Source organism: Marmota monax, unplaced genomic scaffold (assembly GCF_021218885.2).
Source record: "Marmota monax isolate L192 unplaced genomic scaffold, Marmota_monax_Labrador192_F-V1.1 WCK01_AAM20220418_F8-fsc00264, whole genome shotgun sequence".
Taxonomy (NCBI): Eukaryota; Metazoa; Chordata; class Mammalia; order Rodentia; family Sciuridae; genus Marmota; species Marmota monax.
In genome coordinates, this window is record NW_026693143.1 from 678,636 (window position 1) to 701,511 (window position 22,876).

The 22,876-nt window shown below is 34.2% G+C and overlaps 1 protein-coding gene across 6 annotated transcripts in view; it reads left to right on the forward strand.

The window, feature by feature from the left end:
* The window catches only part of Ankib1 (ankyrin repeat and IBR domain containing 1), a 121,766-nt gene extending 102,474 nt beyond the window's left edge, over positions 1-19,292 (forward strand). For 3 of the 6 annotated variants that reach the window (XM_058582881.1, XM_046455182.2, XM_046455181.2), the window contains exons 12-20: positions 3,932-4,066; positions 5,352-5,438; positions 5,529-5,595; positions 7,717-7,862; positions 9,225-9,403; positions 10,231-10,282; positions 14,221-14,335; positions 15,229-15,365; positions 16,135-19,292. In XM_058582881.1, the coding sequence (XP_058438864.1) occupies positions 3,932-4,066; positions 5,352-5,438; positions 5,529-5,595; positions 7,717-7,862; positions 9,225-9,403; positions 10,231-10,282; positions 14,221-14,335; positions 15,229-15,365; positions 16,135-16,872 (1,656 nt within the window). In that variant the 3' untranslated portion in view covers positions 16,873-19,292. The remainder of the gene's footprint in view (positions 1-3,931; positions 4,067-5,351; positions 5,439-5,528; positions 5,596-7,716; positions 7,863-9,224; positions 9,404-10,230; positions 10,283-14,220; positions 14,336-15,228; positions 15,366-16,134) is intronic. The other 3 variants (XM_046455184.2, XM_046455185.2, XM_046455183.2) reach the window with 3 other exon arrangements.
* Positions 19,293-22,876: the final 3,584 nt, after the last annotated feature.

The following is a 22,876-nucleotide window of genomic DNA, read 5'->3' on the forward strand; positions in this document are numbered from 1 at the left end:
AAATAAATAAATAAATAAATAAAGGTATTGTGTTCATCTACTACTAAAACTATTTTTTAAAGGTCTCTAGAAAAAAAAAATAATGAAAATGTTTTATCAGAATCCAAGGGCTGCAGCTAAAGCAATACTCAAAAATATGTTCAGCCATTAGCTGGTAAATAGGTGGAATTATGCTAAGTGAAATAAGTCACACCCAAAAAGTCAAAAGTCAAGTATTTTCTGATATGCAGAGGTCAGTCCAAAATAAGGAGGGTGTGTATTCCATCTAAATAGAAGAGAGATCAATGGAGTAGACAAAAGGGGAGAGAGGAGGGACGGGATAAGAGAGGAACATTGCAATGAATCTGATCTAACTTTCCTGTGTACATATGTGAATATGTTGCAGTAAATCTCACCATCATGTATACCCGTAAGACATTGGATGGGAAGGGAAGTACTGGGGACTGCATTAGAGCAAACTATATTCCATGCTTTTATAATTATGTGAAAATGAATCCTAATGTTACAGATAACTTAAAAGAACCAATGAAAAAATATGTGCAGCCTTATTTACCTAAAATGATACAAAATAAAGAATTGAGAATGTGATTCAGAAATTTAGAAAAAGAAATTTTAAAACCACAAGGTTTAGTGCATGGGGGCAGAAAAACAGTGGAAAGAGATGGACATCATTACCTGGGGTGTCTAGATACTTGTATGACTGCACATGTGGTGTGACACTACACTGTGTACAACTATACAAATGTAAAGGTATGCTGCAATTGTGTACAATAAATCAAAATGCATTCTGCTGTCATACCTAATTAAAATAAATTAACTTTTAAAAAAGAATTGCAGAAATTAGTGAGCTTTGAAAAACAGTGCAACAACAAAGAATCAAATTATTTTCTGAAGAAAAAATATAGAAAAACCAGTAAGCTAACATAATAAATAATGGAGTTGAGAGAGTTCAAATATACCAAATAAGAAACAGGGAAACAGTCAGAGAAACAAACAAAAATAAAATAAAATAATCAGAGAAACAAACTGGAATAATAAGGAATAATTTAGCTGAACCCTTGCAAATATATTTCAGGCTGGATATGAATGGATTATTTTCTCAGAAAAAAAGTAATTAGTTAAAAGTGACCCTAGAAGAGAGAAAATATCAATTATCTTCATTCCCATAAAGAGAAAGAAAGTTTTACAAAGATAAGCCCCACCACAAACCCCATTAAGGATCATTTCTTTCTTTTTAGTCCCTTCAATGAGTCCTGACAGTTTCACAGGAGAATTTTATCAAACCTTTAAGGAACAGGTAATACCAATGTCATTTAAACTGTTCCTGGGATTTTTTTTTTAATTTATTTTTAAAGAAAACGTGAAGTTATTTTTATTGAGTAGAACCTTAATACCACTTGACAAGATCATAAAAACAAAACTTTAATCTTACTTATAAATAACAATACAGAAGTCCTGATAAGACATTAGAGGAGACAAAAAGCACACAAAGATATTTGCAGACAATATCAGAACATATAAAGAGAGTAATTGATGAATCAGGGTTTATTCTAGGAATACAAGAATGGTTCCAGGGCTGAGGTTGTGGCTCAGTAGTAGAACGCTCACCTAGCACATGTGAGGCCCTGGGTTCGATCCCTCAGCACTACATATAAATAAATAAAATAAAGGTATTATATCCAACTACAGCTAAAAAATAAATTTAAGAAAACTGGTTCCATATGAGGAAAATTGTTACTCTACCTCATCTTATTGGTAGATCCAAAGAGGAAAGTCATATATTTTCTATAGATGCTGAATGGCTTTTGACAAAAGTTTTAAATTTTTTCTTTTTTAATATTTTTAGTTGTAGATGGGCACAATATCTTTATTTATTTACTTTCATGTTGTGCTGAGGATCGAACCCAGTGACTCAAGCATGCTAGACAAGAACTCTACCACTGAGCTACAACCCCAATCCCTAACAATTTTTATAAACACTCAAATCAATAAAGAATGGACTCTTTCTAAGTGTGATAAAAAATAAATTGTCTCCATGAAAGCTAATATATTTAGTGGGGAATTAGTGGCAGCTCCCTAAACACAAAAATAAAGTAAGGATGCTCTGCATTATTATATTATCATTAACACTGAACTGGTAATACTGGTCAACATAATTAGACAACATAAAGAAATTAAGAGGGGCTGGGGTTGTGGCTCAGTGCTTGCCTAGTGTGGGTGAGGCACTGGGTTCAGTCCTCAGTACCACATAAAAATAAATAAATAATAATAAAGGCATTGTGTCCATCTACAACTTAAAAAATATTTTAAAAAATCGTTCTGTTGGGGCTGGGGTTGTGGCTCAGCGGTAGAGCGCTTACCTAGCACGGTCGGGACCTGGGTTCGATCCTCAGCACCACATAAAAATAAAGGCATTGTGTTGTGTCCATCTACACCTAAAAAATAAATTTAGAAATTTTTTTTAAATCATTCTCTTAAAAAAATTAAGAGTTGTAAAAATTAGATTAAATATTAGGTAATAAAAATATCAATTTTGCAGATGGCATGATTGTATGCCTAGAAATCCATAAAAATCACTGAAAAACTACTACAAATAAATATTCAGTTAAATAGCAGAGTACAAAACTAATATACAGAAAGTAATAATATTCATATGTACAAGCAACATCAGAAAAATATATACTGAAAGATATTATTTATCTAGAAATAAATTTAAGAAATATGCATGACTTTTATAGAAAAAAATTTTAAAATCCTCTAGGGTCCAAAGGATGATGAACAAATAAAAAGACAACCAATTTCTTAAATAGAAAGACTCAAAAATATCACAAGTTTTGTTTCTGCATCTAGATAAACTTAATTCAAAAAATTTTTTGTTGGAGACTGTGCAACTCAGTGGTAGAGCACTTGCCTAGTATGTGAGACTCTGGGTTCAATCCCCAGCACCGCAGAAAGATAGAAACAAACAAGTCCGTAAGGGAAATCAAAGCAAGAATAACTAGGAAAACTGAAAAAGAACAGTAAAGTGGTACTAACCTTGATAAGCCATATTACAAATCCTCAGTAATTAAAACAATATGGTGCTGGCATGTGAATAAACAAGCCCAGAACATAAAGCAAGCCCAGAAAATAGATACACATACATGGGAATTTAGCATATGGTAAAGGTGGCATTCTTAACCAGTAGATACACATGAATTATTCAGTAATTGGTAATAGGATAGTAGGACAGCTATTGGGGGTGGGAATAAAGTTAGTTTCATACTATATACCCAGATAAGTTTCTAGTAGCTCAAAGATTTAAATGTTTCTTAAAAAAAAAAAAAAAAAAAAATGACCAGAAAACAACATAGACTTAGAATGGGAAAATGTTTCTGATTCAGAATCCATGTTCATATTTTTGGCATTTTCTTCTAATTATGGCATATTAAATAAATAAAATTTTCTTTAAAATGGGAAACAGCTTTCTGTCAGCTCCTGTACTTAGAGACCTTATAAACATTGCAGCTTCAAAACCAATTTGTCTATCAAGTTGCCAGAAGTTTTTCATATGGAACATAGAACTTCAGACACCAGTGTCAGATTACCACACACTCGAAAAAAATGAAACATTTATCACTATTTGTTTTAGTATTTGAAACAAATATCCTACTGATATTTTTATTGTTTCTTTTTGATTACTTCATAAAATATTGTGATTTTATTTTTTAGTTATACCTAGAAGTAACAGTTTTAAACTACCCTCACATCTTTCCATAATGCAGATAAGATAGCAAAAGGAAATATTGAGAAAGAGAGCATATCTTTGAGATGTTTTGTTTCTGGTCACATAAACAGAATTGTTTAGTCACTACAAATTGATTGACTAAAAAGCAGAGCAGCATTTGTATATTAACAGGGAAATGTTATGCATGTATGTTTTCTTTTGAAGTGCAAATATGACTTTTGCTGGATTTGCCTAGAAGAATGGAAAAAACATAGCTCTTCCACTGGAGGTTATTACAGATGTACTCGCTATGAAGTCATTCAACATGTGGAGGAGCAATCCAAAGAAATGACTGTGGAGGTAAAGAGAACAGATTAAGCCAAGACTTTATATTTTTGTGTAAGCCGCTTAAACCATGAGAAGTATTTTGCATTTCTTCTTTTCCTGTCGTCATCTTTTTTTTTTTTTTTTCCTACCAGGAATTGAACCCAGAGATGCTTTACCATTAAGCTACACCCCCAGCCCTTTAGATTTTTTGAGACAGGGTCTCTCTAAGTTACTTAGAGCCTTACTAAATTGCTGAGGCTGGCCTCAGATTTGCGATCCTTCTGCCTTAGCCTCCAGAGCCCCTGGAATTACAGGTGTCTGCCCCCTTACCCAGCTCCTGTCTTCATCTTAATGAGGCATTAAAATTGAATACACTTTGGAGGAGGCTTTAGTTAAAACAAAGTAATCTATAAACTTGAAAGTTTTTCCTCCTTTTAAGCTTTCCCTTTTGATTTTGATGAAGGTATGAAAAGCCTAGTCTCAACCTGCCAACGTAAAGACTTAAAAATAATTTTCATAAAATATCAACAATACAGTATTACATTATAGCATACAGTGTGCTAGTCTGCTCAGCTGCCAAAGATGGGGTAGCTTAAACAATAGAAATTTATTTCTCACAATTCTAGAGGCTATGAAGTCCAAGATCAGGGTTCTAGCTGACTGATTCTTGGTGAGGAGATTCTCATCTTGGTTTACAGACAGCCAGCCACCTTCTCACCTGTGTTCTCATGTTGTCTAGGAAAGATAATGAGAGCGCTCTGGTGTCCCTTCCTCTTCTGATTAGGACACTAGCCCTATCACATTAGATCACTACACTAATGACCTTACTTAACTTTTATTACCTCCTCAACAGGCACTGTCTCCAGAAACACTTTGGGGTTAGGACTTCAACATAAGAATTTCAGTAGGACACAAATTATTCTCTGACAATAAACCATATGATAAGGCATTGAAGGGCTTGGGGTTGTGGCTCAGTAGTAGAGCACTTGCCTAGCATGCATGAGGCACTGGGTCTGTTCCCTGACACCACATAAAAATAAACAAAATAAAAGTATTGTGTCCTTCTACAACTAAAAAAATTTTTTAAAGACATTGAAGATGTGAAGATGTCTAATGGGTTGTTGAAGAGAATACCAATTTAGACTTTGTTTTGAGAGCCTTTAAAATGTATTGATTATTATTTTTTCTCAGCAAAATAACCAACAAATCTGTATGCATCACTACCTGTTACTAATAAAAAATTTAAATTATCCCTCCAGAACTAATTTTAATAATTAGTCGTTTTTGTAAAAGTTATTAATGGACTTTTGTTTTCTAGGCTGAGAAAAAGCACAAACGGTTTCAGGAACTTGACAGATTTATGCACTATTACACAAGATTTAAAAACCATGAGCATAGTTATCAGGTATGTCTTAAATCATTTTAAATGAGTTGAACCACTCTGTTGTAAATAAATAAAGAAGATGGCTTAAATTATTTATTTTTGTTCCTTTAGTTAGAACAACGCCTTCTTAAAACAGCCAAAGAAAAGATGGAGCAATTGAGTAGAGCTCTCAAAGAAAGTAAGTTCTAAGTGATTGTGTTATAATTAATATAAAATATTAATTAATATAAAATGTCCTTCCATGCTAATTCAGTTCACTGATTAGAGATTAGGTCTCTAAAGAAATGTATTATAGTCATTAGCTCACCTATGTCCTTATGTTGTCTGGGAAAGAGAATGAGATTGCTCTGGTGTCCCGTCCTCTTCTTATAAGGATAAGTCCCTTCCTCTTCTTATAAGACTTTATCTCTTGTGATAGAATTTTCCACCTGGCACCTAGCCTGCTTCTCTTAATGTAGCCTATGGTGACAAAAACACATCATGACTTTGTTTACATTGTGCCTTTCCTGATGCTCTCTCAAGTGTTGGGAAAAGTGATGGGTACTAAAGGGCATTCCTGACATAGTCAAAGGAAGCAACATACATATGCTACCCAAATGTCATAAACTGAATACCATAAAATTCTTGAGAAAGTATAGCAGAGTGCCTAATGGAGTCAAAATAAAAGTTCGGAGAGAAATAGTTTCACTGGTAAGTAATGAACTCAAGGTCAAAAGCAAAGCCATAAGAAGAGCTAACACTTATAAGTCTTAATTATAAAAAGAGTATTCCTAAATATGGATCAAGTGCTAGTTACATCATTAGAACATAATATCCCACAGTGACCACACAATACAGGGTATGGTATGTTTATTTTTAAAAATCATATCTTAAAAATAGTCCTACCATTTATAGGAATGACATATTTAAGCCTAAAAATGTGATCAGTTATATTTGTATTTGTTCCAATTTATAAAATAATGAGTACTAATAACCTTTTTTGTGAAAATGATTCCCTAATAAGACAGTAACCATAAGATAAATAGAGAAGGGAAGAATGTATCAATAGGCTTATTCTTGTTAATTATTAGTTTGTAGACATTATTAATGATATAATTATATCACACTAATATCAAGCTCTAGAATATTGTCCACAGTAAAATTGAAAGGGAAAAAATTATCACAGGGTACATAGTTCTTTAGTAGAGATTATTGTCTATTCTGTCATTAATGTATTCCTATTACCTAGAACCATGCCTGACACGTAGTAAACAATAAATATTTGCGATATGAATTACTGCTTTTGTTCAACATTTGGAGGTTCTAGGCAGCATATAAAATGTGAAAAAAATTAAAAAATAAGAATTGAAAAAGAAGATACAATTTCATGCACTTCTTTCACATATAATGAGCAAGGGGCATGTTTGGTTTGGTTTGTTTTTTTACATTCTATAGATACCAAATGTTGAACAAAAGCAGAAATTTTAGGGTGGTATATATATATCTGTGAACATACAGATGTAATTGAAATCTAAAGGATCTAAAGGCATGCAAAATAATCTGGTTTTCAACAGTACTTATTCTTTTAGATTCTATAGTTTGTTAAAGAATGCTGTAAAGATATTTTTGCTTTATTAAGACAATTTCTTCTTCCCTGCTCCTCACTCTTCCTTTTTTCTCCCTGATGTTTTTTATTTACTAGAGTTAGTTATCCATTTGTTCCTCAGAATGTAGTATCTTTTTCCTGTGTTGTATTTGCAGAGGGTTGATTATAATTAGACTTTTTTTTTTTTTTTTTTTTAAAGCAAGCAATTTAGCAAAGGCATTTGTTCTAATTCTTAAGCAACAAAGTTCCCCTAGGGCCAGGGTTGTAGCTCAGTGGTAGAGCACTTACCAAGCATGCATGAGGCACTGGGTTCGATCCCGGCACCACATAAAAATAAACAAAATAAAGGTATTGTGTCCATCTACAACTAAAAAAAATATATTAAAAAAAAAAGTTCCCCTAGATATAATCTGAAAAATTTAATAAAACATTAAACGTAAAGCTGTGTTTGTTTACCAATAGGTTAAGGACAGAATCCAGGATGAGTGTGTGCATTCTTCATGGCTCCTGGGCTGATCTGAATGTCCTTCACTATCACATGCATATCACATATGAATATTTCATATAGGTTTTTAGTTTAGCTCAAATAAGTATCATAGAACTACTTTAGTTTCTTCTTAAGGATTTTTTTTTTAAGAAAACAGTTGTTTGGTTAATTTTATAATAAAATAGTTTGCAAGAAAACTTCACTGTGCCTTAATTCCTTTATTATAGCTGAAGGAGGCTGTCCAGATACCACTTTCATTGAAGATGCAGTTCACGTGCTCTTAAAAACTCGGCGTATCCTCAAGTGTTCTTATCCATATGGATTTTTCTTAGAACCTAAAAGCACAAAGAAAGAAATTTTTGAACTAATGCAAGTAAGATATCTTGTTAAATTTATATTTCAAATGATAGCAGTTATATGTAGCTTATAAATAAAAACTAACCAATAATAAACTGAAATTTTCTTTTATGTTTAAATTTGTCACTGCAAGTTTGAATGAGTCATGAACTATGCTAGCATTTGTTTCTTTGTTTTAAACTGGTTTTTGAAGTTTATCCTCAAATATGAAACAAACCACATTATATTCTAGATTAGAAAGTTATGTTTACTGGTTTATTTTTAAAGTACAACTGAAAAAGTTACAGTATTTAAGAGAATGGTGAATTGCTACCTATACTTAAGAGAAAATTAATAGATGTTAAATGTGTGCCCCACTAGTATAATACTAATTCCAGTGGAGCAGTTCATGATTTAGTCCTCAGAAAATATTTTAGCAGAAATGGATTAGGATTAAAAAAAATTGCTTCTTACCCAATTATCTTTTTGCATTTCACAAGGCTGTGCTAAATAAATGTATGTTATATTTTTTTTCTACCAAAAAATAGTATGCAAATAAACATGTTCGATTAAAAAAAAAAAGTTGGGGCTGGGGATAAGCTCAGTTGGTAGAGTGGTTGCCTGGCATTCACAAGGCCCTAGGTTCAATCCCCAGCACTACCAAAAAAAAAGTTACAGAATTTAAAAAGCTAAAATACCTGAGTCAGCTGAAGTCCTTGTAACCAATCAACTTCATTGTACACTCATCTTTTTTTGAAGCCATCAGACTTCCTTCTTTTCTACTGTCATGTATAACTAATTAGAACAAATAAAAAGTATTTTTTAAAAAACTTTCTCCTTTCATTACAGTTTCATGTATTATTTTTAAGCTGTCCTTACTAATTTATATCCTGCATTTCTTTTAAGGGTCAATATTCATTTTCTCCATAGCCTTTAAGGCCTAACCCCAAATCACAGTGGTCTTACCTTGCCTCAGATTCCTTCAGCATTTATATATGGTCTACATCATAACATCTTGCATGTGGTTGTACAGTGTCTTGAAGTATATTACACATTTCACATAGACAAGTTATAAATTCCTTATAGATACTTTCTATGTTCAATGACTGTAATCTGTACCAACTACATCACTGTAAATACCTATTGTAATCTACATTTCTATAAATACCTATCAAATAAGTGTCATTTTCCTGAAATTAGGGGGATTCTTTCTCTTTTATAACCTGGAAAAATGTACATAGTAGTAAGTATGTCAAATAGGAAGTTATTTCAAAATTTGTATTACTTTCTGACTCCAAAAGAGTGAGACTTAGCTAGGAGACCAGATCAACTCTGGATTTGCTGCTTACTAACACATTTAGCCTATAATCTTTTTTTTTTTCCCCTCCTCATGCCATAGACAGACCTAGAAATGGTCACTGAAGACCTTGCCCAAAAAGTCAATAGGCCTTACCTTCGCACACCTCGCCACAAGATCATCAAGGCCGCATGCCTTGTACAGCAGAAGAGGCAAGAATTCCTGGCATCTGTGGCTCGTGGAGTTGCTCCAGCAGACTCACCAGAAGCTCCAAGGCGCAGGTAAAAAGGATGTACACTATAGAAACCACTTTAGCTTGAGCCACAAATGCCAGCAGTTGTATTTTTTATCCAACTAGGGTTCATATGCCTGGAGGTTACTTACACCTAAAATATGGATAGCCAATAAAAGTCTGTTACTTTCTTTTTGGTGATATTTTGTCTTCAGTACTATTTCTATTTTATTTGGCATTTCTTTTTTGTTTGTTTATCATTGTACAGTTCCTCAAACTAATTAGACTAGGTTAATTTCACATTTCAGGTGAACTCACAATTCATAGAGTATTCAAATGCGCCATTTCAAGTGTATAATATATGTAGTGATATGATGAGTCACAGACATCTGATAATGTAGAATTTGTCAACTGCCAACTTGTTATGGTCATATTTGTATTTTTGTGTAAGAACTTGTAAAGAAATGAGAAATCTGCTAATACTAAAGTTACCTAAATGATTCAAATTTATCCCTAAAAAGAGCAGTTGTTTTGGTTGTTTCATTTCAGATACTTATACTACTTCTGCCACTGCAAATTGAAGCATATTTTATTATTCATAATGATTACAAGCATTACTTATAAAGTAAAAATAGAAGCAGTTGTAAAAATATTTTGTTATAACATGCTGATTTTTATTTTTTTGTTATTTTGCACAAACAAAGCAACTTGGAATTTGGAAGAAATGATGAAAGTGTCATTTTAATAATCAATCTACTTTGGTTAAGCAAATTCTTAGTAGAAGAATTAAAAGTAATGTTCAAAGGGCAAGGGTCTGGTGGTATGTACTTTATAGTACTGATAATAAATCAAATGGTATGTCTAATTTCTTTGTAGCTTTGCTGGTGGAACATGGGATTGGGAATATTTAGGATTTGCATCACCTGAGGTAATTGTTTTGTGGGGGCTTTTGGTTGTTGGTTTTTTTTTTTCTTAGCACAACCCTGCTTGCATTTGCACCTTCATCTATTCTAAATCCTACTAAGGTTATCAGCAGTGCTTTCTCTTTATTTTGTAACAAAAATGCTTCAGCAGAACCTACGTTTAGCTCTTCATAGTACTGGAGTATCGTCACATTGTTAAATGTATCCCCCTTTTATTGTTCTTAATTCATAAACAGAACTTAGGCAAATTTACAACATATATTTTTGGAAGATATCTTCTAATTTGTTAATAGAGGTAATTTTTACTTATTAGAAATGGGTTTCTATTTGTAATATTATTTTAGTCTGAATCTATTAAAAACCTAAATGAATGATGTATTTTTTATGTTACTTCAACAAACTTGAGAATTAATTCATAATGAAATTACTAAAGTGTGAAACTTTGCAGTGATAATGTTCATATTAAAAGAAATGCTTTGCTTAGTTGCTTTCTGCTTCCCTTTAAGACTTTCTTATTCTTCTTATTTGTGTTTTTGGTTCTTGTTATTGAAATGTCATTTTATACTACAGAAAATCTAAAATACTTAATACTGCAACAAGCAGTTTTGGCAAATAAGGCAGAGTGAAAATCTTAATCACAAATATTTTCTGAGATTTAAATTGCCAATGTCACCTTTATATCTGATTTTTAAATTATTTTAGCAGTTCTCTGCTTGTCTTTCCTTTGCTCCTTATAATATAGTATAGCATTTGATACTTACATTCCTCAGTTTATTCTTGAAATGAAGCAGGACAAATGATGAAACCTTTGTGTATCATTTATAGCCCATTTTTTGTGAAAATGATTATTATTCAGAATATTATTCAGAAATGACTATGGCTTATTTAAATCAGACACTTTCTCTTTTCAGCTTCTGAGGATACTTGCAATCACCTTGTGGCCTTTTATATTGGTAGATATCTTTAAGAAAATATTGACTTGAGAAAACAGTGCTTATAAGGCATATGGAAATTTTAAATTCACTTTTAATTGCAAAAATATATATATACTAATGAAATTTTTATTGGAAAACAAATTACAGACCTGGTTCTAGACTTATTATTTCTGTATTATAATATGATTATAGCTTTGGGGATATTATGGGAAAATTATGCCTAAAAGGAGGAATAGATAACTTCATTTATCAAAAAAAAAAAAAAAATGAGCACAGTTAAGCAAAAATAAAACCTTTATCAGTGTTCATAATAATGTTTGTATCATCTTGATGCTTCTGGCTCTGACAGTAACTTTAGAGATTCTGAAATATTTGGCCTGCTAATATGACTATCACTTAAATTTTTGTTTTATGAATTAATTCCACAAAAATTATTTAATCTACTTTTGCTTTTCTTTAGTCTTTGACATGTTGAAATTCAAAACTTTTGTGTAAACTTTACAACAAAACCAAAGAATTACCACACATTGTGAGACTTTCAAATTCTGTGTGTGACTATTCAATATCTGCCAAGATTATATTTTTAAAAGTTATCTCTTTATCTTAAGATAGACTATGGGGAAAGGGGAATAATTTTACTTAACTCCAGTAGACTTTTAGGTTAGATTTATATTTTTTCAGTGAAGTTAATTTTACCTTATTTTATTTACATTAAATTGCATGAAGCTGGGTGCATCTGTAATTCCAGCAACCCAGGAAGCTGAGTTAGGATTGCAAATTTGAGGCCAGCCTCTTCAACTTAATGAGGCGCTGTCTCAAAATAAAATATAAAGAGGGTTTGGAGCATATGTAACTCAGTGGTAAAGTACCCCTGGGTTCAATCCTCAGTACCACAAAAAATAATAGTAATAAATAGATAAAAATTTTAAAAATAAATTACATGAGTCCATGGCAGGCACAAGTATTTGTTTTATGCCACTTTATTTATTTTTTTTTCCTTTTTCGACAGCTAGCTCAGACTACAGTTCCCATCACCATGTTTTATGCCACTTTAAAGTCAGGGAAATTTTGTTTAAAGAGCATAGTCTTAAAGTCTGAGAAACACTTGAGTTCAGGTGTTTCTAGTTCTCTAACTTACTAGATCTTAGCATGTTCTCTTCCTTAACTTCTCATCTTTAAAATACAGGCAGTGGTATTCACCCCATCAAGTTCTAGAAGAATTAAAGACTGTCAAGGCATTGACAAAATTGGTGCCCAATAAGTGGTGGCTCTTATTATTCAAAAGAACAAACTTCTGGCAGCCTTTCTTCCTATTATCCTAGAACTTTTAAATCTTCTCTGTGGCCTTAACACTCTCAAACCATGTGTAGCATCCTGACTAAAGCCTTTTTGTGTATTTTCTCAAAGATCTTAGGATTCCTTGGAAATTTTTAGATAATTTTATGAAAGCAATTTTTTTAACATGTTACATCATCAGAGAATGTAATTTGAGAATTTTTTTTAAAAAAAAAAAAACATTTTTTTCTTTAGTTGTGGTTAGACACAATACCTTTATTTTTTTTTTTTAACGTGGTACTAAGGATTAAACCCAGTGCCTCACGCATGCTAGACAAGTGCTCTACCTCTGAGCCACAACCTCAGCCCCAATTTGAGAGGTTTTTTTTTTTTTTCAGAATAATTAGAAATATTATTTTTATCAAGTCTACAAAATAAGCAGATTTTCCTCATATATGAACCTTTAGTTGAGATAAAATTTTCACACCATTTTTGTCTAAGAAATGTGGTGTTCTGTGGTTCATAGAGCCACATAATGACATAATAAATAATCTAGCTTGAGACCATGAGCCTCCAGAAGAAGAAATGCCCAGTTTACCCAGAAATTTTAAAGAAACTAAGTAAACCCTCAGTGTAATTTCAGTCATTGGTTTCTAACTTGGTAGGATGCCCCTTCTCTCCCTTATTAAGACTCCAGCTAAACTTAGATAAATGAAGGAGTTTAAATAAATTTAATTAGAGTAGTGTGATACAGAAGTTTTATGACATAGAACTTGTCTTCACTTATTCCTAGTACTGTCACCACATAAGTACATTGACTATTCTAGAGTAACTAAGATAATCATAAACCTGAGAATTTTTATGTTTATCACTATAAGATTCCACAATGATTCTGCAAATTAGCCTTTTTATGCTAGTGTCATGCACTCTGGCCTCTGTTTTATTCTTATTTCCTCTGCCACTAAAATCTAGGAAAATACATTTATACCCAGGTAATAGCAGATACTCCCAGCTATCACCTTGGGTAATAACAAACCTACCTTAAGCTGTTGTCACAAATATAAAATAGATATATGGACATTTGTCTAAATCTGTACTCTTCCCACTTGCTAAATAGAAAACACTTCCCTTTCTTATATTGTAGATAATATCACATATTGGCTAATAAGAGAAGGAAGCTCAGTGACATCTTCTTTTAAAGCTAACTTATTTCTTTTAATCTAGTCATTTGAGTTGTGAATGTGGTATGTGGTAGTTCCAAAGAGTAGGAAGTTCAACAGTCTGACAGATACTTAACAGTGTGTGTATGTGGTTTGACATTTTTATTATTGTTATTGTCCCCACCTCTGTTGCACACTTTTTAAAAATAGACCTCCAGGGAGAATCTAACTTAGTAAAATGATTGTGGTATTAGTTATAATATTACATAGCAGGACCACTGAAATCATCAGGCATTATGAAGTAACACTCCGTTATAATGTAGCTCTGAGGCTTGCAAGTATTCCCAATTTATCTAGGCAATAGTGATGACTTGGAAAAATTTATTTTTCATTTTGCCTATTATGTTTCCTTGGCATGGCAAAACTTGAAGTTTCTTTTTCTAAAGCCAAGTGATTTTATAATATGTGTATAAAATCACACATTTTTTCCCCTGGGAAAAAGTATGTTATTTGTTTTTATTTGCATTAAAAACTGCATGCTCTCCTGTATTTTATAACCTTTGGTTTATGCAGGAATATGCTGAATTTCAGTATCGGAGGAGACATAGACAGCAGCGCCGTCGAGGAGACGTGCACAGTCTGCTTAGTAATCCTCCGGACCCTGATGAGCCAAGCGAAAGCACTTTAGGTAAGCTCTTGGGTTCAGCATGGTTTAATATCTTAATTCTCCTGAATTTATTTTTTAAAATTGGCTGATGTCAATATTTTGGGATTTGTAGTTTCAGTAAATGTTCAGATTGTCCTGGGATACAGAAAACCAGGAAGGTTAAGAACACATAGAGTTGGACAGACCTGGGTTTTTGACACTATCGTTGCTGTAAACCAGTTGTATAACTATAGTCAAGTCACTGAAGCTCTCTATGCTTCAGTTTCCTTATTCTAAAGAAACAATAATAGTACCAGTTCGTAGGCTCATTCTTAGCATTAAATTAAGATAATGCTTGTAAAGCACTTCAGCGCCTCCTGAGCACTAAGTAAATTGTCAGTACTGTTATTGTGTTTGTGGAATATTTTTTTCTATTAGTCTTAGTTCTTCTAGAGATGTTCTTTTAGAGATAATTATTTTAATCATTCAACTTTTAAATGTTAAATTATGAGTTAAAATCTTAAAAACTATAACATTAGGATCATTGTGACTAAAAATTAATTTTTTAGGCTATTGTAATTCCAAAATTCTTTAATTTAAAAAAATCTGAAAATGAAAATACCCTTATTTGCGATTACTTAGGAAAAATGAAAGAAGAACGGAGTGTAACATTTGAATTTATGAAGAAAACCATAAGTACACGAGCAAAAGTTGTAAAAACAGTCATGGACTTGAAGTAATGGTATTAGATATATTGTTGCTAGTGGTGAGACAAATATGGCTGAGAAATCCCAGAAAGATTAAGAAAACATGTGAATACAGATTTTCATAGCACTGAAAGAGAAATTCCCAGTTTAAATAAGAAAATGTATGGAAAACAGAAAAAAAAAATCTTACCTATCACTAAATTGCCTGTGGTACCAATTGCTTTGAAGCAGATATTCCAGAGGGTGGCAGTGGCCGCAGGCCTGGAGCGTCTGTGGTAAGTTCTGCATCTATGAGTGTGCTGCACAGCTCTTCGCTGCGTGACTATACCCCTGCCAGTCGCTCTGAAAACCAGGACTCTCTTCAGGTAGCCTTGCTGGGCAGCTTCAGTTGCCCTTTTGCTCATTTCATGTTTAGTGTGATTTCCTGCTTTTACTTTTACAGCTTTCCTTTTTCTTACTTCCATTTTGAAATCTTTGTTTCAAAGATGTGCTGCAAAAAATATATATAATTACTATATTTCTGATTTATCTTATATATTTTTTTCCTTTGCATAGACAAGAAGATAGTTATAAGATTTGAGTAGAACCCTCATTGTTATGCAAAATTACATATAAGATGGTGTGAGGAAGAAAAGAGAGAGAGAGAGAGACAGAGAGAGAGAAAAGTGTCATAGAGTGGGTAGAGAGAGGTGATGGGAGGGGAAGGGAGGAGAGGGGAGGGGGGAATAGGAAGGGTAGCAGAATACAGTAGACACTAATATGGCTGTATATATAAACGTGACTGTAAAACCAATGTGATACTGCACTCTGTACATGTGGAAAAAAAAGAATTCATACCCCACTTGAATCAAATGTATGATATGTCAAGATCATTGTAATGTTTTGAGCAACTAATAAAAAAAAAAGATATGGAATCAGCCTAGGTGTCTGTCAGCAGATGAAATGAGAAATAAAATATATTTTATATATACACACACACACACAAAAAAAAAAGATTTGAGTAGAAAAAAAATAATTTGTATACGTATATTAGTAATATTTGTTATCTGTTAAAGGAAAAGTGGTAAATCTGATTGAGTTGAATTATTTTTCTGTCAGAAGTTTTTAAAGTGGTTTTATTTTCTATTGTCTCAGGCTCTGAGTTCCTTGGATGAAGATGATCCCAACATACTTCTTGCAATACAGTTGTCACTGCAAGAATCTGGGCTGACCATCGACGAAGAAACTAGAGACTTCCTCAATAACGAAGCATCCCTAGGAGCTATAGGCACTTCTTTACCTTCCAGGCTGGACTCTGTCCCCAGGAATACAGATAGCCCTCGTGCTGCATTGAGCAGCTCTGAGCTGTTGGAACTTGGTGACAGCCTCATGAGACTAGGAGCAGCGAGTGACCCATTTTCAACTGACACCTTGAGTTCACACCCCCTCAGTGAGGCAAGAAGTGATTTCTGTCCTTCATCCAGTGACCCTGACTCAGCTGGCCAGGATCCCAATGTCAGTGACAATCTTCTTGGTAATATTATGGCTTGGTTTCATGACATGAACCCTCAGAGCATTGCTCTGATTCCTCCAGCCACTACAGAAATTAGTGTAGATTCTCAGCTCCCCTGTGTCAAAGATGGGTCGGAAGGTGTGAGGGATGTGGAACTAATGCCACCAGAAGATTCAGTGTTTGAAGATGCTGGTGTCAACGAAGGTAGAGGAACTCAGATAGAAGAAAATCCTTTGGAAGAAAATATTCTGGCTGGGGAAGCATCGTCTCAAGGTGATGGGAGTAGTCATGAGGCAGCCAACAAAGGTGATGGTTCAGATGTTTCAAGTCAGACACCCCAAACCTCAAGTGAATGGCTTGAACAAGTACATTTAGTATGAAATGTACATGTCTGGGCTCCAAATGAATTGCAAGTACAGATGGTATGCTAGGTGGAAAAAGCTTTATAGAGACTTTGATCCACTTAATTCCAGCTCAGTTATAAACCACTGATGTTAGGATGGAATACAAAGGAGTTCCCTTGAATGGTAGCTTCATTTTTCAATTTTAACCTTACAGGGAATTTCTTTTGTATTTAACTGGATAGCTGGTCCCCATTTTGCTGAGAAAAAGAATGGCAGGAGAGCAAGAGAAACAAAATGGAATAATTAGGTTGTATTCTACATGCTAAGAAAATGCAGGGCTCTGTTTGCCCTGGAGTTGGCAATACTTGACTTGAACATGGAAATCAAAGGCTTACTCCTTAATCTTTGGATGGCTTTCCTTTAAAAAGGAAGTTTTCTTCATTTTAGAAGTTCATTTTGACAGATCTGATAACATGTATGTCCTCAATCTTTTTGTGCTCTTTCATAACTTCATTCTTCCCTTTTTGTCTGAGCAATGTGAATTGAAGTATCCACAGCTTCTTTAGTGCTGCATCTACCACAGTGTAATTAGTTTTAATTTTCATATGAATCAAAGATTTCTCCTCCTGTCTATTTACAGTCCAATTGTGCCAAACTCTGACTCGTGCGCTGACTGACAAAGCATTGAGGTGTGCAGCATCCTAGTGTACTCCAGGACAGTGTCAGCGTTCTTGGGAGTAAAAGGTGCCACTTGGTAGCAGTGATATTCCAGAATTTCATGGGCTTTTGTTGCCATGGAGACTGTATTTTAAATAAATGTAGCCTGTAGCTTAAGTTAACTAAACCTAATGCTGCTGTTAAAAACAGTTTATTTTAATATTAAAATACAGTTGATTAGCAACAGCGGTGCTGTATTTTAAGAGACACTTTATTGGAAGTGCAATCATAGTTCTTTGTTTTCACAATTTTACAGTGCATTCTAATTACTAATGGGTGCAATTACTTTTAATGGTGTTTTATAAAATAGAAAAAAAGTGGAGTTTTCATGAGTTATAGTAAATCCCACAATTATTAAAAATTCAATAAAACATCCTGCGCAACATGTTACCGTGCCTTTGCCTAACCTAAATGGATAGTTGCCAGTTAATAAGTCAGTAATTCAAATTTCAATGTCTCTTCTGAAGTAACTATGCTATGAATTGCAAAGACCTCCATGAAACCACCCATGGCCTTGCCTTTACAGTAAATATAACAACTAAATGTTCAGTTTGTTTGCCTAAATAGCAAATGCTGACATGTGTTTGTTCTCTTGCACAATACTCATTTGCTGTGTGATTACTGTTTAGTATTGAAAAAAATCAACTTCCTAGTTACCAGTGTCTTACTGTGAAGAAATTACTGGTCTTAGTTGTAATTAAGATACAATGGTACAGTGTGTAATTAAAACTAGAGTAAACTGTTGGAATGGCTGTTTTACTTACATATTATCAAAACTAGCATAACATAAGCAAAATAGATTCGTGCAACACTCCATTTAATGTTTTGCTAGATTGTTACCAGAAATCTACAGAAACCAAAATTTCTGTACTGAGTTTGTACAGGCAAGTCTTAGGCCAGGTAAAAGGTTGTATTAGTATTGGTATTCATGTGAGTTGTGATTACGGTTTTTGATTACTTGTTTTTTCCAATCCCTACTTTTGAAATTTTCTTGTACTTTAAATTCATATGGCCAGGACATTAAAATATAAAGTATTTAAAGTTCCCAGGTTCCTCTACTATATGAGAATTGCTCTTATGCGATGGATAACTAAGGTCCACATTAGTTTTTATTTCTCCAGTTATCAGAAAAATTAATATCAATCCCTATTGAAATTAGTGGGGGAAAATATTAACTTAATCTACAGTGTATTACTGTATATTAAACTGAAATAGTCCATTAAAGGATTTTTTTTACAAATTTATTTTGGATTAAAAATATTAACATTAAGTTTATAGACCAAGTTGTAATTTTTCCAGTAGAGTTCGCATCACATTGAGGCGTCTTGCACAACTGCAGTGAGGTGAGGAGTTCTCTGTGTGAAGGTAGTGTTTGTGGTGGGTTCTGGTTTCCTTGCACCTTGTGCAGTATCCTTTGTTTCTGTGCTGGTCTCTCCTGAGCATGAAAAATGATCGTTATCCAGTTTGTATTTCCTTGGTACATATTTTAAAAACAACACAGTCATTGACTTTACAGTTCAGTAATAAAGTTTGGCAAAGCCTATTTTGTAAACAAGTTAATTTTATAATGTAAAAGAAATTAACCTAATCTTGACTTGTTATTTGCACTTTCATAGTCTATACTTGATACATTCCCACTTTATATACAGTAGGATTCTACAAACGTGTAGATGTTTGGCCAAATGAATGCTGTTAATAATATGTAAAATTCTTTGATTAAACATTTATTACTTAAACTACTTCCATTTTTGTCTCATTACATTATAAACTTTGTTTTAAGCAGGTCAGGGAGCTTAATTTTCTTGAAATTAAATTTCCTCCAATATAGCGTGATTAATTTGGTTCTAACATGTAATTGATTAGTGCCTAATATTTTTACACTAGCCCACTTACTGAGCATTTTGTATCTCAGAGATAAACCCAGTAACACTGTATAAAGATGTGTTAAAACATGACTTAAATGCTCATTTTATTTTCATCGCTATACCTTTAAGAGAAAAAAAATTATGCTTTTTCTGTAAAATCTCAATAAAATCTCTAATAGAAACACTGAGAAATATAGAATGTAAGCCATGTTTTGTGAAATTGCTAGAAAAGGAAAAAATTTAGCCTTATGAATAAAAATGCCTGCTTCTCCACCAAAATTTTAAAAAAGTATTTTATCCCTTCTGAATTACCAAAACAACCTTGTGGCATATGACCTTCAGTACCTACATGTAAGTTCTAGGCCACCAGCTGGTGTTTCATGGGGTCTGCCATTGGTTATCACTTAACAGTCATGTTTTATTTATGACTTTCAATATGTAGATCTGAAACTTAGCTACCAATGTCCATATGCTTAATTATCCCTTAAATGTTAATTATAGTCACTGATCTCATTTTCTTTTTCTCTTTTTAATCCTAAATATTTTGTCACTTACCCTGTTATGAATTAAAATCTGAGACTTGTTGAGGTTTGGTTGTAATGTTAAACAGTCATTACAGTTAGTATATCTCTAAAGAGTAAAATCTTGGAACCTAAATATTAAATCATAATATAAATTTGGGGATTTTTAAAAAGCTATAATGATTTCATAGAAAAAATATTTCCATGGGCTCAGCCACCGAGTGGTAATTTCATCTCAGCATTCTGCCAAGGGGGTAATTACTGGATCTCCTTAGCGACACTATACTGTTGTCTCTTCAGTTCTTATGACTTTCTCATCAGAATAGATTTCTTTCTAGAAAGAAGTGGCTTTTTTCTAGACTATTTTATGATAGTCCTTATTTTAGGAACTGGCAGTGGTACTAGTTATTAAAGAAAGGTGGACCAGAAAAGTTTCCTGTACTTCTCAGTTTCACATTCAATGACATTAGGCTGGCAAACTAACCAAGCTTTTGAAGAAATTGTTCTTTGGTCTTTGAAACTGTAATTGGACAGTATTCTTGATCAGGCTGTCTGTCATCTGTCATCTCTTAGCCTCTTGTATAACTGTATATCCTGCTCTGCGTGCCAAGACTGCAAGGCCTAGACAATTTTGCTTGGGCCATCTCTCAGGATTTATGTAACTAGTAACCCTGAGGAAAAGGAGCAGGCTGAACTGCTTGCTATAAAAGTGGTGAATTCTTCATGCTGTTTGGCTGCAGCATGAACCCACTCAGTCCCTGTAGACATCCAGGCCCATTGTGTTGCCCCTGTGAAGCTGGAGACATGGGTAACTGATAAATGTGATGTATAATCTGCATGCTGTGCCACAAGTGATAAAAAGTCCTTTGCCTCTGACCCAGGAGTCTTGTGTCTTTTGTCAACATATATGAGACAGTGACAGGCAAACTTACTGACTTATAAGTAGGGTCAAATGAAGGTCTATACCCTGGAATTTGGGCAACAAGCATGGAATGCTGGCAGAGACAAAGTTTTCTGGAAAACAAATCATGGGCCATGGAGAAGTAACCATGACACTGTAAGACTCCCAGAGCCCTGGTAATGAAGGCTCTCAACCAAGTGATGAGGATGGGGGAGACTAAAGGTTCCCACTGTCCTACCTGTTGACGAATAGATGTTGAACTAATGTTTAGTGGTTTAGTGACCAGAGATATTATTGAAACAAGTTATCTAAATGTTACCTTGATTGTGACTGTAGCAGGCAGAGAATGGTATGTTATGTTTTCATGACAAGTTGTCGGAAATTGTCTCTCTAGCTAAAAGGTAATATGGCTATGGCTGCTGAGTCAAGGAGTCTCCAAACATAAAATGGTCTCCACAATAAAACGTTGATATTTGAGAGCTGTGAGTGGGCTGAAAATATTAGAAAATCATTGGGTTGAGCCACAAGCTGCACTGTTCAAATGCAAAGCCAGATGTGCAGAGCAGGCTATAGGCACAGTGACCCTGGCCTCTGCCACCACTTACTTAGCCAACTAGGAGGACAAGGCTCTGGGCACAGAAGCCTGTCCCTTGCTGTCAAGGGAAAGTAGTCGTCAGTGTTCAAGCACTGACCATGGAGCTAAAGAAGAAAAAGGGTGACACTTGCATCCTCTTCTGCCAACCGGGGCTCCCCACCCATTGCCATCTGTCATTCCACCACGTGTAGTCGCACACATCTTGAGCTTCTTGGTCTGTTGCTGTAGTGGAAATGGATTTGAGATGTGCTTCACAATGGGGAAGGGAAGCTAAAAGGGCCTGGTGGGTGAGATCCTCTGGGAGATTCAATCTAATAATGTAGCTTCCAAATCTGAATGAATAAAGGAATTGGCATGTTCTATACCTGCACTTAACCGGTTTCAAATAATTGTCAGTGGGATTCCCCTTTCAGAGGCTGCCACATGAAGAGATGTGGGACATGTAAACTGCTCCTCCACCTGTCTTCTTATCCCCTTCCTGCTGGTCCAGCAGAAACAATATAGAAATCAGGAGAAAAGGAAATTGCTGCTTTAGTTGAAGATCTGGGCAGAGGGGGCCATCTGCAATCCCAGCAACCATAGAGGCTGAGGCAATTTCAAGGCCAGCCCCAACAATTTAGACAAAGACCCTGTCTCAAAATAAAAAGGACTGGTTATATAGCTCAGGGGTAAAGCACCCCTGTTTTCAATCCCCAGTATCTTTCCCCCCTCATAAAAGACCCAAGGGAAGAGAGGAGGGGAGGAAAGATGGTATATACTAGAGAATAAAACCCCCATTGCTTTATATACATATATGAATATTTCACAAGGAATCCCACTATTACGAGTAATTATAATGCGCCAATAAAAATGAAGTTTAAAAAATAAGAACAATGGTTGGTCAGCACTCAGACGTTTTTCCAGCACAATATCGCCACCTGCCTGACATTTTCAAAAGTGCAGCTATTAACCTACTACTAAGCTCTTGAAACTTGAATGCCTGGCCCATGGAAACTGACTTGCTGGCCTGACATCTTGACTTTGGGGTAGATCAGCTCTAATTGGAGGATTAAAAGAGATGGAAGGAGTCCAACAGACCTTGATAGCCAAATAGGAAGGGTATATTTGAGAGTACAGGTAGCATGGCCCTACCTATAGTGTCTCCATTTTACCTTAAAAAGTATAGATAACGCCTTTGGATGAAATTGTGTTCCCACATCCACTGCCTGAAGCAAAGCCAGTAGCTTAGTGGAGAGCCCAGTTCACAAAATAACTAAGCTTAGTTCAATTGCTTGTCAGCAGTTTCTGCCAAGTCCCAGCAAGAATCTTTTTACTTCTTTACTAACTATAGATTATTCTAAAGTTTATATGGAAAGACAAAGGAACAGGAATAGCAAAAACAATCTTGAAAAAAAGTTGTAGAAATCACTCTATTTCAAAAGTACAGTAATCAAGACGATAT